The 17,095-nt window shown below is 43.1% G+C and overlaps 1 protein-coding gene across 5 annotated transcripts in view; it reads right to left on the reverse strand.

The window, feature by feature from the left end:
- The window catches only part of MAST2 (microtubule associated serine/threonine kinase 2), a gene marked incomplete at both ends in the record, with an annotated part of 203,511 nt that overhangs the window by 20,775 nt on the left and 165,641 nt on the right, over nucleotides 1-17,095 (reverse strand). For 3 of the 5 annotated variants that reach the window (XM_082833897.1, XM_082833894.1, XM_082833896.1), the window contains 5 exons: nucleotides 1,360-1,435; nucleotides 3,343-3,497; nucleotides 5,854-5,932; nucleotides 7,758-7,778; nucleotides 11,073-11,148. In XM_082833897.1, the coding sequence (XP_082690023.1) occupies nucleotides 1,360-1,435; nucleotides 3,343-3,497; nucleotides 5,854-5,932; nucleotides 7,758-7,778; nucleotides 11,073-11,148 (407 nt within the window). The remainder of the gene's footprint in view (nucleotides 1-1,359; nucleotides 1,436-3,342; nucleotides 3,498-5,853; nucleotides 5,933-7,757; nucleotides 7,779-11,072; nucleotides 11,149-17,095) is intronic. The other 2 variants (XM_082833898.1, XM_082833895.1) reach the window with 1 other exon arrangement.

A 17,095-nucleotide genomic window follows, 5' to 3' on the forward strand; every position in this document is an offset into this window, starting at 1 on the left:
CACAACAGAATGATTTCCTAGCTGTTCATTCTGCCCCTCTTCCTTGCTCTTACTCTCCAGTGCCCATTTGAAGGCTAGAAAGTGCAGACCACAGGGCAGCAAAGAAATAACAGCTAACACTTACTGAGCGCTAACTATGTCCTGGGCACAGTTAGAAAAGCTTAATGTTCACTAATCTTCACAAACTCCCTATGAGATAGATACTCTTATTATCTCAGATTACAGATGAGGCAAATGAAGCTCAGAGAAGTTAAAAAATCTGCCCAGGGTCATGAAGCTAATAAACGGTAGAAGCCAACTTGAACCCAGTCGGCCTGGTTCCAGAGTCTGAGCTCCTCCTCACTGCTCTGCTTCACTGTGAATGTCAAGAGGGAAAGCACAAGGGCTTCGCACTTTTTCCCTAAGCCACCCGTGTGTGCCCAGGAGACTACTCGAGGCTCGAAAAAGGACACTCTCGGAGGAGCAGGGAACCACACATCGCAGACCCTAGATACAGATGAACAGGTAGAGCCGGGGGTCTGGATGGAGGATGAAGAAAGAGGCTTGAAGACCCCATTCTCGCTGTTGTCATGGAGAGGGAGCCTCCGTCAGGCCCTGCTTCTCTCTCGGACAGAACTGGCTGTGTTCTGCAGGAACAGGGCCTATCATTAGAAAGCCAGGTCAGAGTGTTTAGGCGTGTGGTGTTCAAAAGAAATGCAAATGGAAAACAAGGCCCTCGTTCCACATACAAGGAGGTTTACAGTCAAACTGCAGTTGTGAAGACCATTTCTCAACCATCTCAGGACAGTAACCTACCTTCCTCCCTCAGCATTTCCCTGCTTGAAAACACAAGTCCAAATGTGAATAGCAACTCTGAGCTGTCTCCCACCCTACTGCTCTCTCTGGCCAACTTCCTGCCAGAGGAAATTTCCAGCATAGCTCTGTTTGTGCTTGGTAATGGGAGTGCTGCTTTAGAAATCTGCATTAAGTGAAGGTGCTCTCAGAGGGCAAATCTCCTTCTGGGGGACCCCGACTCATGGATCCTGATGTGCACGGTCAGAAACAAGGTCTCTGCTCTTTCCTTCCCACTAATATACAGTGGGATATGTTTTCGACATTTCCCTCTGGATACCCCTTTCTCTGGGGAGTGGAGAAATAGAGGCTCTGCAAGTACGATCCCCAAACTCAAAGTCCTCTGCTGCCTTCCTCTTCTCCAGCAGTCTGAAAGCCCTCATGCTTGTGTCCTCCTCCTCCTGGCGCCTCCCTGATCTCCTTCCAGATTGCCTCTGGCGACTCCCCCACCCCCAGTCTTCCCACTGGGGCTGGCTGGAGGTGGCATCCTCAGAGGCGTTACCAGTCTCCTTTAAACTGGATCCTTACCTTGGGGAATCTTTCCTTGTACACATGATTCATCATTATTATTTCACTGTCAAAGGAAACTGGTGACCGTCCAGGACTAAATAAGAAGGAAACAACTGTGTTACTTTAGTGCCAGGGAACCTTCAAGGAGAAAGATGCCCATCCCCAGAGCCCGTGCCCACCCACTGTCTGCAGCACCCACACACTCCCACCTTAAGGAGTGCTGAGTTCCAGAGCCTTTCTTATTCCTGGAGCTGCCAGCACTGTTCAGCTCAAAAGTGTGCCATCTGGAGCTAGACTACCTTCCTGTAAGAGGCCTGGCCTTCACAAAGACTTCTGCCAGGGCCTGAAAAGGCCTAGACAGGAGGAGACCACTCTTGAGGCCACTGGTGGTTCTTCTAGGATCACTTCCTCCAGAACAGGACTCTCTGGGTCTTCTTTGCTTTGGCCAGTGGGGCTGGGCATACCCCAGCATGTTCTAGGAATCAAATCAAATCAAACCACCACCAAAACAACCAAAGGAAGACAGTGTATACCTGTATCTTTTCTAAACAAGCTGCATCCAATGGGGCTAACTTAGCTCTCACCTGGGGGATGAACGAGGCCAGTCCAGCCAGCCCGTAGTGAATCATAAACCTGGGTCATCTAAATCTTCCCCTCTGGCCCATGTGTGATTACATCCTCTTAAAGGATTCAGAGTTTGAGCCGTACAACTGAATGGCTATTTGGGTCCTGCCCAGTTTGGTGCCCGACATGTGATCCCAGCTGAGCTATGTTCAGAACCGTTCTTTTCTGCCTTTCCTCCCTACAGTAGGCCATGGTCTGCCTGCTACATTAATGCACATTACCCAGCTTTTTAAGAGTAATCCTCAGGGATTTCCCAGAGGTACTGTAGTCCTCTCAGTCTCAAATGGCCTAAAAGGTGCCCGTCTCTGTGTGGAGTGTGAAGAGCACCAAGATTCAGACATTCCTCTGTATGAGACAAAGAAACACACTGGGCTCCACACTTCACACTCCCTCATTTGTATGTCTGACCCTTTGCACTGCAGTCCCAGTCATTGTTCTCACCAATCTGAACTTGAACCAGTCTTTGTGGTCTGGCTCAGCTCACTGGCACTTGCAGTGCCAACATGACCTGAGGGGATTCTTTCTGGAAGGCACTGCTCCTCTGGGCCTCCACCCTGAACATGTGAACCAACTTCTTATTTCCCAGGGACCCTGGAAATCTGAGCTCGATCACTTAAAGCCATGATCATTTTATTCTCCACCCTCTCCCTTAACCTGGAATTCTGGCACAGATTTACCACCTAATGCCAAAGAGAAGAGCTGATTTAATCTATGGAATACACAGATAAATCAGCTGTTAAGGTTTGCTTGGTTTGATGAGCCCAGGTGATTCAGGGAAATGAGACAGATTTAGATGGGCATTTAGTTCTGCTTCTGCAATGGGCTTCTTCCCCGAGTCAGCCTCAAGTGTCCTCAGAAGCAACTTTTTTAATTGGCCTAGTTTATATATGCTGGGCCTCTGGGTTCTGCAGCCAGGTAACCATCAGAATGGATGATACTATTACTCTCCTTTTACTGAATGGAGTCCAAAGTACATTTCTACTGCCAACTACTTTCAAAGGGAAAAAGAGGGACCCCTTGACAGCATCTTCAGGCACCTCTTGTGATGGTGAGTTGAGCTGTACCCAATACCAAAGGGCTTGAGCTTCACTGCACTTGACTCATTTGAGCTGTGCCTATGTGCTAGGCCAGGGGTTGGCAAACTACGGCCCGCAGACCAAATCTGGCCCGCCGGCTGCTTTTATAAATAAAGTTTACATAATGTCTGCGGATGATTCTGCACCACAGCAGAGTAAGTAGCTGCCAGAGACGATACGGCCTGCAAAGTGTGAATTATTTACTACCCTGCCCTTTACGGGATAAGTCTGTTGACTCCTAGGCTGTGCAGACAAGCTGAACTCCATGGGTACCAGGGCAGCGGGTGGAGAGCACCCTCACCTGAGGCTGCGGGAGCGGGGCCGCAGGGCCGGGGACTGCCGTCCTTCTTCATCGGGTACACTCTCTGTGCTGAAATGCTTCGTCAGAAAGTGCAGCTCATCGGCTGTAGGCTGGAAGGGCAACTGGTGCAGCTTTTCCTGCGAGGAGCATGATGACTAGAGGGGACAACATTTTTAAAAAGCATTAAAGACATGTCTAAGGCAGTCTAGAAGTGGAGAAGGACTGAAAATGGTCAGTCGCTCCCCAGTCAACGTAAACCTGAAGTCAGTCCACAGCCAGCATGCTTTCCCTTGCTCCCTTGAGTCTCCACTGTGCATGATCCCGTTCATCTCTACCCTTCAGAGCTCTGTTCAGATGAAGCCAAGATACTACTGTCCTTCATGAGCCTTGCAGGGGGCCAGACCCAGACATTCATGAGGTGTGACAGCTCCCCAACTACCTAGGGAGCCTCTTTAGGTGGCAAAAAGCAGATTCTTCCACGTGGACCCTTTGCCCTCAGTGAAGCTTCTGGCTAGTTAGAATGGCAAGTAATTAATAAATCATGCTTCCTGGCTTATTAGGAAATGTTCTAGGTATGCCCAGCCTACAAATGACATCCCCATAAGTTTTGCCTTCTACAACACCTTGGGAGAGCCCCAGGATGGCTCAGCAATGTTTCCTTTAGGCTGCTACCCAGAGGGCAACTGGCTTCGCTGCAGCTGTGAAGGCTTTGCCCAGGCTCTAGGGACACCAATAGGCAAGAAAATCCAGCAGGGAAGAAAATTATTTTTAGATCTAGAACCCAAAGATTAGACTTGACCTGAAAACAATTAAGAATTCTAAACATGGCCCAACGATTGAGATTCCAGAATCACAAGAGACAATTTGAGGGAGTGAGCTGTGCTATTACAGGCATCCCACCAATGCAGCCATTGCCATGGCAGCCCTGGTCAGCACCTGGATCAGTGAACTCCTGCCCTTACCTGACAAGACTGGCTACAGCAGCAGCAAATCTAACACTATTGGCTCAATTTCTGTTCACCAACTGATGAAGGATCTGGGGTTAAATGTCTAAATTCACTTACACTCAAAGCTGCAGTACCACACCAAGAAAACCGTTGCCACACGTAAGCCTTAATACCAAGTGAGAAATCAAAAATTTTTTTGACTTACAGTGCACACTTCTCTCATGGAATCCTATAGTACATAAAGTTGTAAACAGCTAGTGGGAGGTTTTCATGAGGCTCTGTCTTGGTCACATTTTTATAAATGATTTGGATAGAAGCTGCAAAAAGTATTCTCACCCAACTGCAACTAACATGAAGCAAAATTGGTATTTTAAGGTATTCCAATAAAATAAGCTGGAGCAATGGGTTGAGTCTATTAAAACTTATTGAACAGGAATATATATATAATAAATACATGACTCTTACTTTGGGTCTCAAAAATCACCTGAGTAAAGGATTATGGGGAAGGGATATTTACTAGGGAAAGATCTGAAACTAAACAGCTGCCAAAAGACCAGTGAGATCTTTGGATTAATTTAAGAGTAAAATCTAGGACTTTCCTGGTGGTCCAGTGGTTAAGACTCCGTGCTTTCACTGCAGGGGGCACGGGTTTGATCCCTGGTTGGGGAACTAAGATCCCACTTGCAGCACAGAGTGGCCAAAAAAATAATAATAATAAAATTTTTAAAAAGAGTAATATCTAGGTCAAGGGAGGAAATGATAACTTCTTTTACCTGCTTGGGATTTATGAATACAAACTGAGCTGAGAAGACCTGAAGAATGGTGGGAGACATGGAGAAACGGGTCATCCGGTCTGCGGCCTACAAAGCCTAAAATATGCGCCCTTTACAGAACGTGCTTGCCAACTTGTCATCCTGGCTTCAATTAAATGTTGCTCAATGAGGAAGACTCATTTTAGGGTCAATTGTGCATGGTGGCAGTTAGGACATTTGTTGTGTTTTAGGCTAAAATCTTCTCTAAAAGAGACATAACTAGAAGTTTTAGAGACAGGCCCAATATTTTTTTTTTTGCTGATATACAATCAAACTTGAATATCAAATCACATTCATCCTTCCCTTCTTTTTTGAAAGGAAAAGGTGAAAAAGTTGGAGGAGGGTCTACCAGGCCTTTGTGACATGGTGGGGGGTGGTGTTATTTGCTCTTGGTTGCAGTTCTACAAATAAAATAGGGGAGCAAGGGAACCGTGCTTAGGAGTGCCTGTGCCTGGCCTCGTGGGCAAAGCGAAAGTCCATCCTCAAGCCCTCTTCTGACTCCACTAGGAATAACTGACGCTCAGAAACATGCTGGTTAATTCTTTCCAAAGGCATTTAATGGATCTGACTATGGCTGTTAAAGGCCACCAGACCTCTATCCCTCTCAGCCTCATCCCAAGCAACCTCTTTGAGTTGGGCTTTGGAGAAAAAGTTGAGAACCACTTTGCAACACTGTAGGGACAGGGAGCAATACCTGTAGGGAAGTATTTCCTCAGGGTGAAGGAGGTACGGCCACAGATTTGGCTACTTACTGAGACAGTGGAGCTAGGAGTGTTGGTTCCATAGCCTGAAGAAGGCAAAGAGGCCAAAGACCAGCGCCGTCCATCAGTCCTATGTAAGAAAACAAAGTTAGGCAGTTTCTACCGAACCCCACCCTGAGCCCAGGACCTGCCTGTCTTTCCATCAGGTTTTTTGGGGCAGTTGATTCATTGGTAGGCTCTTTCTTGTCTCAAGACAGTACTGCTCAGTCCAGCACATGCTTTCATATCTCTTTCCTACATGGGGCCTATTGTGTGTTTTCCACTGCAAAGACAGACATCTCTGACTATAAAGGAGTCCATAACTTTAAATAAGAATATCTGTTATGCAATACTATGGTTTTGGAATAAAAATCTTTACACTCTCAACTTATTCACTTTTAGCAATGACAGAGAAGCAATGACAGAGGACTGCAGCTAAAGGCATCATCACAAGGAGAGAACTACCACTGAAATGCTAGTTCCTTTTTTGAAGGCTCCATGTGAAGGGTCCTTTGGTGTTCCCCAGGCCACTGGGTTGAAAACCAGGAAGAAGTGAAACTACCACCTGGGTCTGAGTATGAATCAATAGATTGCAAATAGTCAAAGGCTACCCAGGACCCATTAGGACTCATAAATCCAATCTTTGAGAATGTTTGCCAAAGAGTGACAGCAACCTTATGAAAGAAGAGTGAAGTGGCATAGCTTGGCCATATATGAGACTTTGGGGCAGGCTTCCAGCTGCTCTTTAGAGGATGTGCTCTGAAGCTCTCATCACAGAGAACCACAGTTATCTGCTTTGCTTTAGAGAAGAAAGATCAAGCAAGTATCTGGTTTGAAGCTTTTATAACATGGACAAGTGATTCTTTCCTGGACTACAGGATGTGTTGTAACACAAATGTTCTTTCTTGTGGAGCTTAGGGGTACAGCCTGCTCTGGTTGAAGTTATAGAAAAACTTCTTTGATGTGACCCACAGAACCTAAGAACGTTAGCAGTGGAGGACCTTTAGAAGTTAAGTTCAATACTCTCAATCTTCAGAGAAAACAGTAAGACCCAGAGATCTGGATGAATGGTTCCAGGCTCCACAGTTAAAGGTGGGTGCAGGGAGGCATGGAGAGGAAGAAGGAAAAAAAGGAATGAATCTTGCCAGGGCTTCTCTTTTGGAAGCACTCCTCTCCACCCCCACCAATACCGGGCAGCTTTTCCTACTATGTTCTGTAAGGGGACAGCCGGGGGTTCCATGCCACATGCACATGACTCAAACTTCATGCCACCCAGGCAGCCGGTCCTGCTGGAACCTAGTCTCTGAGGCAAAGAAATGTCCAGGAGGCTGCTCAAACATGATATTCTCTCTGATCTCTCTTTTGGGTCCTGAGAGCTCTACACAAGGAAGCAAGTCAATTCCAGGAAAACAGAGCTCAGCAAAGATGGGACTAGTCTAACTCAGGGAGGCATTTCCCAAACCCTTGTCAGATACACTTCTCCACAGGTGATTTTTCCTCCTTCATAAAGAAATGGGAACCAAAATGGCAGCCATTTTTCTGTAAACTGAAGAGCAGGGACCACCAGAGTCAGAAATGCCACTACAGGATGCCTCCATTTCCTCTGCCTGGTCATCCCACTGGGTGACTGAGGAAAGTTGTGGGAATGAGGGTGACCTGTTCCTATGCTCAGAAGCTTGGAACTAAATATTTAGCAAATCCTGCCTTCTAAACATATGAGCACGGAGCCTTGGTTCCAGCAGGTAGAGGGGGCTCCGTTAGGGCCTCTTTGATAGAAATGAAAGGCCAAATGTTCATACCCACACTCAGAGAAGACTCATCACAGCCAGTTCTCACCAAGCATGAAACCACAAACCATACTGTCTGGCCATGCATAGCAGTTTCCCAGCCCCTCTCCCCATCACGTCCGCTATTACCTGTCTGCTCTGTGGCCATGGCTGTAGTGAAAAGACATACGTTAAAGTGAGAATCAAAGGGAACCAGAGAGACTGCTCTGTTTGACACCTGGCATTTGGTCTAGCTTGGCAGAGACAAACCTTTCGTTTATGAATGTGTGTAAGTTAGTAGTGAAATTGTGTGACTAATGGGTCTATCCCTACAGTTTCATTAAATCTGCCTTTTGTGTGATATTCCAAACTAATGTGATGCTATAAAGCTCATGCCCAACTTCAGTGATAGGAAACACAATTCCTGAGTACCTTGTTTCGCAGGGTTGAAGTCTTCCTCCCCTCACCCACCAATACCTAGCTACTTTTCCTACTATGTCTGGTAAAGGGACAGGCCGGGGCTCTGTCTTCCACACATACGACTCAAACTTCAGGCCACCTAGCACAGACCTGTGTGGATCTCAGTGGTAATACCAGGTCCCAAAGCCCCTGGCTGATCCTACTCCTAAAGCCCAGGGAATGATGCAGACACAGGACACCAATGGAACATGCTATTCCCTCTGCATGGATTGGTCTACACACCTGCATCCTCACTCCCAACATGGCAGGCTCCTTCTTATCCTTCAGGTTGGCTTAAAAGTCACTCCTTCCAAGAGGCCTTACATGACCACCCAGTACAGACTCTCCAGCCTCATTCCCTTCCTACTCTTTTAGGCAGCATCATTTTCTTTCCCTTCACGGTGCTTATCACAGGTTACAGCCATATATTTGTTAGTTTGCTTGTTCGTTATTCTTCCCCACCACTCATTCAATCAATAAGCACCGACTGAGTGCTTATTATATACTAGCAGACATATTTTCAACATATTAAGGCATCTCTATTAAAGGTGCTTTGATTCTGGTTGAGAGGAAACAGAAAACAAATAAGAAACTACAGTCAGCCCTCCTTATCCATGGGTTCTGTATCTGTAGATTCAACCAACAGTGAATCAAAAATATTCAGGGGAAAAAAAATCCAGAAAGTTCCACAAAGCCAAACTTGAATGTGCTCCATGCCAGCAACTATTCACACTGTATTTAAAACTATTTACATATCATTTACATTGTATTAGCTATTATAAGTAATCTAGAGATGATTTAAAGTATACAAGAGGATGTGCATAGGTTATATGCAAATACTATGCCATTTTATATAAGGGATTTAAACATCTGTAGACTTTGGTATCCACCAGGGTCCTGGAACCAATCCCCTCTGGATACCGAGGGGTGACTGTATCAGGCATTGAAAAGTACTAGTTTGAAAATAAAACTGGATGGTTTGCTGGAGAATGATGAGGGGCCTCCTTTATATTGTATGGTGAGGGAAGGCCTCTCTGGGGAGTTGACATTTAAGATGAGAAATGAAAGACAAGAAGGAGTTAACTAAGCGAAGACCTGAGGGAACAGCATTCCCTCAAAGGGAACAAGTGCACAGACTCTACTAAGTCTACTAAGTTTCTATAAAGTTAGGGCTTTGTCTGGTTCCCACTATATAACTAAGTACACAGCATGTGCCTGGGCTTACTGGGTACTCAGTAAATATTTATTGAATGAATGGGAAATGACTCAATGCCATTTACAGAGAACGGTCACAGGTCCTACTGTCCCAGCTCAGACCTAATCTGAGGCTAGAGTTCAAACACAATCAAGGCAGGAAGTCTAAGATAAGTTAGACTTTCAGCTGGGCTGGAAAGCAAATGCATCCATCTATTATATACCTATACTGTAAGTGTTCCTATCTGGATCCTTAGTTAACTAACTAAGTTACACAGGGTAGGAGAGGTGAGTCCATGGAACAAACTCTTGTCGATATTTGCTTTGAATAAGGCAACTGGGTCAGGAGGGGCACCCAAGTCAGCCATCAAACTTTTCCCAACCCGTCCATGACCTTTTCAGCTGCATAGAATCCTGGAGAAGAAGGGGATGGATTTCTTCTGGGTTGCCATTTTAACAGTGAGTTAATGCTGTTAAATTAGGAATCTGTTCTTTTTCTGTTATCTCTTTTAAAAAAGTAGTCGGAGTACTACTACTACGACTCTGATCTCAAGATGTATATATCATTCTCCAAACATTAGAGGCTCCAAATCTGGAGCCATGATTTTTCTGGAGGTCTTAATACCAAAGACTGACTCCAACCAAGAATATTTTTAAAATAAAAAATAAAGTCAAAGAATGTGAACGCTGCCAAGAAAGAATTTTAGAGATGTTCTGAAAAGTAAATAATTTGTGTAAGAAGTCTTGGGGGACTTCCCTGGTGATGCAGTGGTTAAGAATCCGCCTGTCAATGCAGGGGACACAGGTTCGAGCCCTGGTCTGGGAAGATCCCACATGCCGTGGAGCAACTAAGTCCGTGCGCCACAACTACTGAGCCTGCACTCCAGAGCCCACGAACCACAACTACTGAGCCCGCATGCCACGGCTACTGAAGCCTGTGCGCCTAGAGCCCGTGCTCCTCAACAAGAGAAGCCGCTGCAATGAGAAGCCCACGCACCAGAACGAAGAGTAGCCCCCACTCACCGCAACTAGAGAAAGTCCACATGCAGCAATGAAGACCCAACATAGCCAAAAATAAACAAATAAATAAATGTATTTAAAAAAAAAAAAAAAGAAGCCTTGGTATATGGATTGACTCATGTCAACTCATTACTTCTCCAGAGGCCAGGTGATACCCTGGCAATGGGCTGAACTGTCAGGATTGCTACCATGGGCCAGGGATAAGTTGATATCATTTCCAGAAATAAGTGAAATGTGAGGAATACAAGCACGGCTCTGCAACACACCAAAGCTTTCTAAATTCATGGGAGGATAAGTGAAGATCTGGTAGTCTCTTTATCCCCAAGGAGGGAGGCATAAATGGCCTCTTCTAGCTCTCTGGAACTACCTGAGTTAGAGGAATAAGAGTATAACTTTGGGTCCTCCTGGGAGGAGAACCCATTTTGTCATTGATCACTCTAGGATAGCTTTCAGTCAAGAGTATAATGTTTTCGAACATACCCTCAGGAAACCAGGGGCTTGTGCTTAAGATTATAAAATAAATTCACTTCTAATATCTACTTGCCCATTTGAACATTCAAACACAAATACCTACGGTGTTTGGAAAGCAAAGCTTGAACAAGACGTTTATGACCTGGGCGAGGAAAGCAGGAAAGGAATTTGACGGCTGGTAGACCATCAAAGGTAACACCTTGGTAACACCAAGGTAACACCTTGGAAGGGAAGTGCCTCAAAGGAGGAGGCTGACATTTAACTGACATTCATGCAAATGCCACACATGTTAGTCACAGAGGAGTTTTTCTATCAACTTACCTACGGGCAGGAACAAAGGAAAAGTGAGCAGGTGCATTTGGAGAGAAATTCCGGGGGCTGTCCAAAGGACTGTTACCTGTGGACAAGGAAAGTAAAAGAAATCCTCTGTGAGGTTTGCTTCTGAGGAGGGTTGAGATGATAATAACCTTCAGGGAAGAAATCAGCCCCTAGCATAGGCAATTAGCATTATATGGTTATTTTTCCAGGTCCACCATTAGTTTAGTGATTCTCTCTTTGCAAAAACGGGCAGCCCAGAGGTTTCTCCCTTGTTCCCAAGTTGCCTATAACCATCTATGCTTCTCAGACATCTGTTTTAGATCTAGCATCAACCTGCCCTCCTTGGAACACCTCAGGCTCCAATCTGCCTATTCAAGTTAACCCAACTTTCCCAAGGCTTGAACTCATTCAGTACAGATAGCACGGCCAAACGCTCCCACTTCTCAAAGGGCAACGGGACTCCTGGCCTGAAAGTCTCTTGCACATATATCTCTGCACACTGCATCCAAGGGGCTAACCCAGGAATACGTGTGCTTAAGCGGAAATGAAGTTCTCAGGAGAGCAGTGCTCCTTAAACAGTCCATACACAAGGCCCCCAAGCCTGCAAAGCATGCCCAACCCCTTCACAGTGTAGGAATTATCTCTATCCCTTTATTAGTTTTCACATGTTCCTTATAACTTGTAAACTTATAGCTCAGAAGCTTTGAACAAAACTGTGTGCTTACCTTAGCGCTATGACCACAATTCTCAAACCTAAGCCTGCCATACTTCTTTGGTCTAACTTCCAGCTGGGGGCTGGTATTTAGGAGGAACTGTCAACATGTCTCTACCTAAAAATCATGTTGAAGTAAGCACCATACTCTGTCATGTGCTAACCACTCTGCCAATCCCTGCCCACCTCCCCACTTCTGTGCTCACCTCTATGAACCAACACTGGCTATGAGGAACTGCTATCCAGGGACCTGGTAGTTCACCACGCCCTGGCTTTTTCTTGGGCAGTTTATTTCCTGTATAGGGTATGACTGTTCCAAGGTGCCACGAAGCTGCCCAAGTGTTTCTCATTATCTCCATTCAGCAGGTGTGGATAGCACTTGCCTTTCTGTACTGATCTTGGAAAAACCAGCCTCTCAAACAATGCCCCCCTACCCTATGCAGCACCTCTATATCAATTATATAAAGGCACTCTCTTTAGGAGAACTAGTGAAGAAGAGGCATTTTCAGCTTCCACTCATCCCCTTGACAGGGATCCCCAATGAGGTGTACAACCTTATGTTCTCAACCTAGTACCAGCTCTGGGTTTCCCATGTGTCTAGGGCTATCTCCTACAATCTATCCCACCTCCTGGCTGGCACATGCCACCAGGGTGTGAGAAAAGTGATTTGGAAAAACTGTTTCCTTAGGCAGGACTTAAAAAGAATCAGGCCTCCTCAGAATTATCAAGGTCTTAAAAAAAAAATCCCTATTCTTTTAAAATAGTGTCATCTCAGAGATTAAAAAGTATCTTCAGTTTGATCCATGACATGTAAAACTAGATGCCCTTTGTTGGTTCCCAAAACCACCCAGCTAGGGCTTCCCTGGTGGCACAGTGGTTGAGAGTCCGCCTGCCGATGCAGGGGACACAGGTTCGTGCCCCGGTCCAGGAAGATCCCACATGCCGCGGAGCGGCTGGGCCCGTGAGCCATGGCTGCTGGGCCTGCGCGTCCAGAGCCTGTGCTCCACAATGGGAGAGGCCACAACAGTGAGAGGTCCACGTACCGCAAAAAAAAAACCAAAACAACCACCCAGCTAAAGTCTCAAGGAAATCACCGGACATGAATATCCTACAAACAATGACCAGCCTTCCAAGGACCAGGTGTGGTGATGGTTATCGGGAAGAACATGAATCTTCCAGGTGCTCACAGTAAAGCTAGGGATTCACAGAACACACATATGTCAGAAATAACTAACACTAAGAGGAAAAAAAGCTGTAAACAACAACAACAATAATAAAAACCAGCACATCACTGAGCTGTGAGACAACTTCAAGCAGACTAATAATCCTTAAAGGAGAAGAGAGTGGGGGAGCAGAAAAACATTTGAAGAAATAATCGCTGACAGTTTTCCAAATTTGGTGAAAAAAAAACTATAAACCCACATATCTAAGAATCTCCAAGAACCCTGAGAGAAAGAGGAAGAAAACTATACCAAAGCACATTATAATCATATTGCTCAAAACTCATGATAAAAAGAAAAATCTTAGAAGCAGCTGGGAGGTGGATGGGGGGTAAGAAAGACACGTTTGTATATACAGAGAAACAAAGATAAGGATTATAGCAGACTTCTCATTGAAAACAATGCATGAAGGCAATGGAACAACATCTTTAAATTAATGAAAAAAACCATAAATCCTACCAACCTAGAATTCTATACCAGCTATTGTGTAATAAAGAATCTGGTGGCGTTTGTCCCCATTTCCCGGGAATGTGCCTCTAAATCTTTGCAATTTCCCAAGTGATGGGAGTGTCTTTGTTATTTATGGTGGGGCCAGACAGTTTATGCAAATGAGATGACGAATCATGTGACTAGAGGGCTGGGGCTTTAAGCCATCTGATATTACTCTGACCTCCAGGGAATGGAGGGGCGCTAGAGACTGAGTTCAATCACATAGCCAATGAATCAATCAATCACACCTACATAATGAAACCCCAATAAGCACTCTGGACACCAAAGCTTTGATGAGCTTTCCTGGTTAATAATACTCTGCGTACTGTTACACATCAGCGTGCCGGGGGGATTGATGCATCTAGACTTCATGAAGAGAAGGCACTAGAAGCTTCACACGTGGGACCCTCTCAGACCTCACCTTATAAGTCTCTTTTTTTGGCTGATTCTTTTATTTATTTATTTATTTGGCTGCATTGGGTCTTAGTTGCAGTGCGCAGGCTCTTTGTTGTGGCACACAGGCTCAGTAGTTGTAGTACGCAGCCTCTCTAGTTGTGGTGCGTGGACTCCAGAGTGCACGGGCTCAGTAGTTGTGGCACGTGGGCTCTCCAGTTGTGGTGAGCAGGCTCTAGAGCATGCTGGCTTAGTTGTCCTGTGGCATGTGGGATCTTAGTTCCCTGACCAGGGATCAAATACATGTCCCCTGCATTGGAAGGGGGATTCTTAACCACTGAACCACCGGGGAAGTCCCTGGCTGTTCTTAATGTACCCTTTTTGCTATAATAAAACTGTATTTGTAAGTACAGTGCTTTCCTGTGTTCTGTAAGTCATTCTAGCAAATTATTAAACCTGAGGAGGTAGTGGGAATCCTTGAATTTGTATCCAATTGGTCAGAATTATGGGTGGCCTGGGAATCACCAAGCATGGATGTTTAAAGTAATCATGGTTTTGTGGAGGACTATGCCCATAACCTGAGAAGTCTCGCCTAATTCTGGGCAGTTAGTTTCAGAAGTCATTGCACCAGTGAAAATATTTTTAAAATACTGTTAAAAAACAAAGGTGAAATAAAGATATTTTCAGATAAAAAAGCCAAATGAAATCCTCAACAGAAGACTGCACTACAAGAAATATTTTTAAAATTTCCTTTAGGCAGAAGGAAAATAATACCAGGAGGAAATATAGATCTACACAAAAGAATGAAGAGCACTGGAAAAGTCAGCTACATGGGAAAATATGTAAGATTTTTTTCTTATTATTTAAATGTCTTTTAAAAATAATAATGTTTAAACAAAAATAATAAGGTGGTGTAAGGTTTATAACATATATGAAAGTAAAAAGGTTTAAGATAATAATATAAAGGCTGGGAGGTGAAAATGGAATAGTACTATTCTTACGCTATATGTGAAGTGGTTTAGTATGGTGATAAAGATATATACTATAAATGCTAATCCAACCAATAAATAACAAAGAGTTATAGCTCACAGGCCAATAAAGGATATGAAATGGAATAAAAGACACTAAACCCCAAATAAGAGAGAAAAAGAGCAAAGAAGAGAAAACAGATTGTACAGTTAGAAAACAAATAGGAAGGTGACAGATTTAAACCAAACCATATCAACAACAGTAGTAAGTAAATGTAAATAGTCTAAAAGCCCCAATTAAAAGACAGAGATTGTAAGACTGGATTAAAAGAAGAAAGAACTTATTAAAGAAAGTATCAATATTCATAATCATTCAGAAAAGAAAAGATCAGTCTCAGATATTTCACTGATAAATTTGACCAAACACTTAAGGAAAAAATACCAAACAACAGCAGAATATACATTATTTTCAAGTGAACATGGAACATGTACTAAGAAAGATCATATTCTGGTCCATAAAACAAGATCCAATAAATTTAAAAGAATTCAAGACATATAAAGTATGTTCTCTGACCACAATGAAACTTAATTAGAAATCAGTAACTGAAAGACCTTTGGAAAATCTCCAAATATTTGGAAACTGAACAACACACTTCTGAATAATTTGTGGGTCAAAGCAGAAATGAAAAGGGAAATTAGAAAAGTATTTTAAACTAAATAAAAATGAAAACATATCATATCAGTTAAAGCAATTCCATAGCGGGAAAATTATATCACTAAATACTGGTATTAGAAAAGAATGACTCAATTCAGTGACCTCAGCTTCTATCTTAAGAAATTAGAAAAAGAGCAAATGAAACCCAGAATAAAGGAAAGCACAAAGATAACTGAAGAAATCAATTAAAAACCAAAGAAAAACAATAGAAAAAATTAGCAAAACCATATACAGATCTTTTAAGATCAATAAACTACAGACATATTGATCAGGAAAAAAAGAGAGAAGACACAAAATACTGACATCAGGAATGAAAGAGGTGACATCCTACAGATTGTACAGATATCAGAAGAATAATCAGGCAAGATTATGAACAAGCTTACGTCAATTAATTTGACAACTTAGATGGAATTGAAATTTTTATTAAAGATACAAACCACCAAAGCTCATTCAGAAATAGATTACCTGAATAGCCCTGTATCTATTAAAGAAATTAAATTTATTCTTTAGAACCTTCCCATGAAGAAAACTCCAGGCCAAGATGGCTTCACTGGAGAATTCTACCAAACATTTAAGGAAGAAATAATAACAATTCTACACAAACTCTTCCAGAAAACTGAGAAGGGAATCCTTCCCAACTCATTGTATGAAGTTACCATTACTCTTAATACTAAAACCAGCCAAAGATGAATATATTGTACATTCTCAACAATATTTCAACAAATCAAATCCAACAATATATTAAAAGGATAATACATTATGACCAAGTAGGGTTTATCCCAGGAATACAAGTTGGTTTAAAATATGAAAAAATCAATGAATAAAACCCACCATAATAATAGGCTAAAAAAGAAAAACCGTAATATCATTGCATTAGACACATTAAAAGCATTTGACAAAAATCCAACAACCATTTTTCATAAAAGCTTTCTCCAAACTAGGAATAGAAGGAAACATTCTTAAATTGATAAAACCCACAACTAACATTTCCTTAATGGTGAAGACAAATGGTCTAGGATCGGAAACAAGGTAAGGATGTCCATGCTCACTATTTCCATTCAAAACTGTACTGGAGGATCTAGTGAGTGAAATAGGCGATAAAGAGAAATTTTAAAAAGCATCCAGATCAGAAAGGAAGAAAAAAAATGTATTTATTCATAGACAACATGATCGTCTATGTAGAAAATCTGACAGGATCTACAATAAAGTTACTTATAATAAGCAAGTTTAGCAAGGCTACAGGATATAAGATCAATATACAAAACTCTACTGTATTTCTATATACTAACAACAATCAGAAATTGAAAATAAAAGCAATACCATTTACTGCATTAAAAATATGGAATACTTAAGAGGTAAACTTGACAAAAGATGTACAAGAGCTATACAAAACAGTGTTAAGAGAAATTAAAGACAGCCTAAATAAATGGGGAAATAGCCCATGAGTAAGAAGAGTCAATATTAAGAAGTCAGTTCTCCCCTAACTGATCTACACGTTTAGAATAATCAGAATCCCAACTGCCTTAAAA

Source organism: Leucopleurus acutus (assembly GCF_964270905.1).
Source record: "Leucopleurus acutus genome assembly, chromosome: 2".
NCBI classification, from domain to species: Eukaryota; Metazoa; Chordata; class Mammalia; order Artiodactyla; family Delphinidae; genus Leucopleurus; species Leucopleurus acutus.